At 39.1% G+C, this 1,261-nt stretch overlaps 1 protein-coding gene across 1 annotated transcript; it reads left to right on the top strand.

Annotated features, from left to right (window-relative positions):
* Window positions 1-501: 501 nt before the first annotated feature.
* Window positions 502-903, top strand: LOC115035099 (ADP-ribose glycohydrolase OARD1-like; the record flags this gene model as incomplete). Its single annotated transcript, XM_029492749.1, has 1 exon — window positions 502-903. A coding segment is annotated over one exon (402 nt), but the record flags the coding sequence as incomplete, so codon positions are not given.
* Window positions 904-1,261: the final 358 nt, after the last annotated feature.

The following is a 1,261-nucleotide window of genomic DNA, read 5'->3' as shown; positions in this document are numbered from 1 at the left end:
CCACCAGTCGCGCTAACGTCGAGGGCCATTTTTCATGAAAAGGACTGCATTATGATTGTTTAATATTACCGATCCAGGATCAAGACTCACTCGTTGGCGCCTCAAGCTGGAAGAGTATCAGTATACTATTCATTTCAAACCAAGAGTGAATAATATAAATTCCAACGCACTGAGTCGTATTCAAATTGTAACTATGAGAGCTCAAACCTCATCGAGTCATTACAACCAGTCAGAACCTCCAGAAACTCAAGAAACCTCTTTAAAATCAGTAGATATCGAACACCTAGACCTACAATTGAAGGGAGAAGGTGATACTGGTTGTCAAGCATTTCTGAAAGCAGATGAAACTAAACTGGGTCCTACGAAGAACACTGCTGAGCGCACAGGAGATCTGTTTTCCGTAGATGCTGGAATCTCATTAGCTCATTGTGTATCGGCAGATTTTAAAGCAAGGAAAGGAATTGCATTCGAATTCTGAAACCGATTTGGAGAAGTTAATGAACTTCGTCAAAAAAATGCCAAATAACAGAGATTGCGACAATCAATGTGTACAATCATCAGGTGTTTTATATAATCACGAAAGAATTTCTCTGGCAGAAAGCAAGTTATGAAATTCTCTTCCAAAGTCTACAGAATCTCAAGTCAATTTGTGTAAAGTATAAAGTTACACACCTCGCTTGTCCACGTCTAGGCTGTGACCTAGATGGACTGAAGTGGGAAGTTGTACGTAATATGTTAAGGTATATCTTCCGTGGCTCTTCTTTGTATATTCAGATATACACCCACGATGAGTTAACGACAGATAACAAACTACAGATCATCAAGGAATTTAATGAAAATCCACTTGGTGGACATCAAGGTGTAACGTGCACATACAATAAAATTACACAACAGCACCAATAGCAGGACATGAGAGAGCACAAAACCGTAAATACATAAAGAGATGTCCTGCATGTCAAATCAACAAAACTCCAAATCAGACCATCAAAGAACCTATGACGATAACAACTACTGATTTGAAACCATTCGAAGAAGTATTCATGGACAATGGACATTGTCGCTCAACAAGTCTTACCACGGGAATTCGTATATTTTAACGTTGATCGATGATTTTTCGAAGTTCACTTGGGCGTATGCCATGAAGGATCATGAAGCAAACACCGTCGCACAGCATTTTGTTACTCAATTTGTATATCTGCATGGGCAACCTGAATCTTTAGTGACGGACTTTGGAACTGAATTCCTTAGTAAGGTTTTCAAA

This window comes from Acyrthosiphon pisum, unplaced genomic scaffold (genome assembly GCF_005508785.2).
Source record: "Acyrthosiphon pisum isolate AL4f unplaced genomic scaffold, pea_aphid_22Mar2018_4r6ur Scaffold_8876;HRSCAF=9466, whole genome shotgun sequence".
NCBI classification, from domain to species: Eukaryota; Metazoa; Arthropoda; class Insecta; order Hemiptera; family Aphididae; genus Acyrthosiphon; species Acyrthosiphon pisum.
This window is presented reverse-complemented; position numbering and strand designations above follow the sequence as displayed.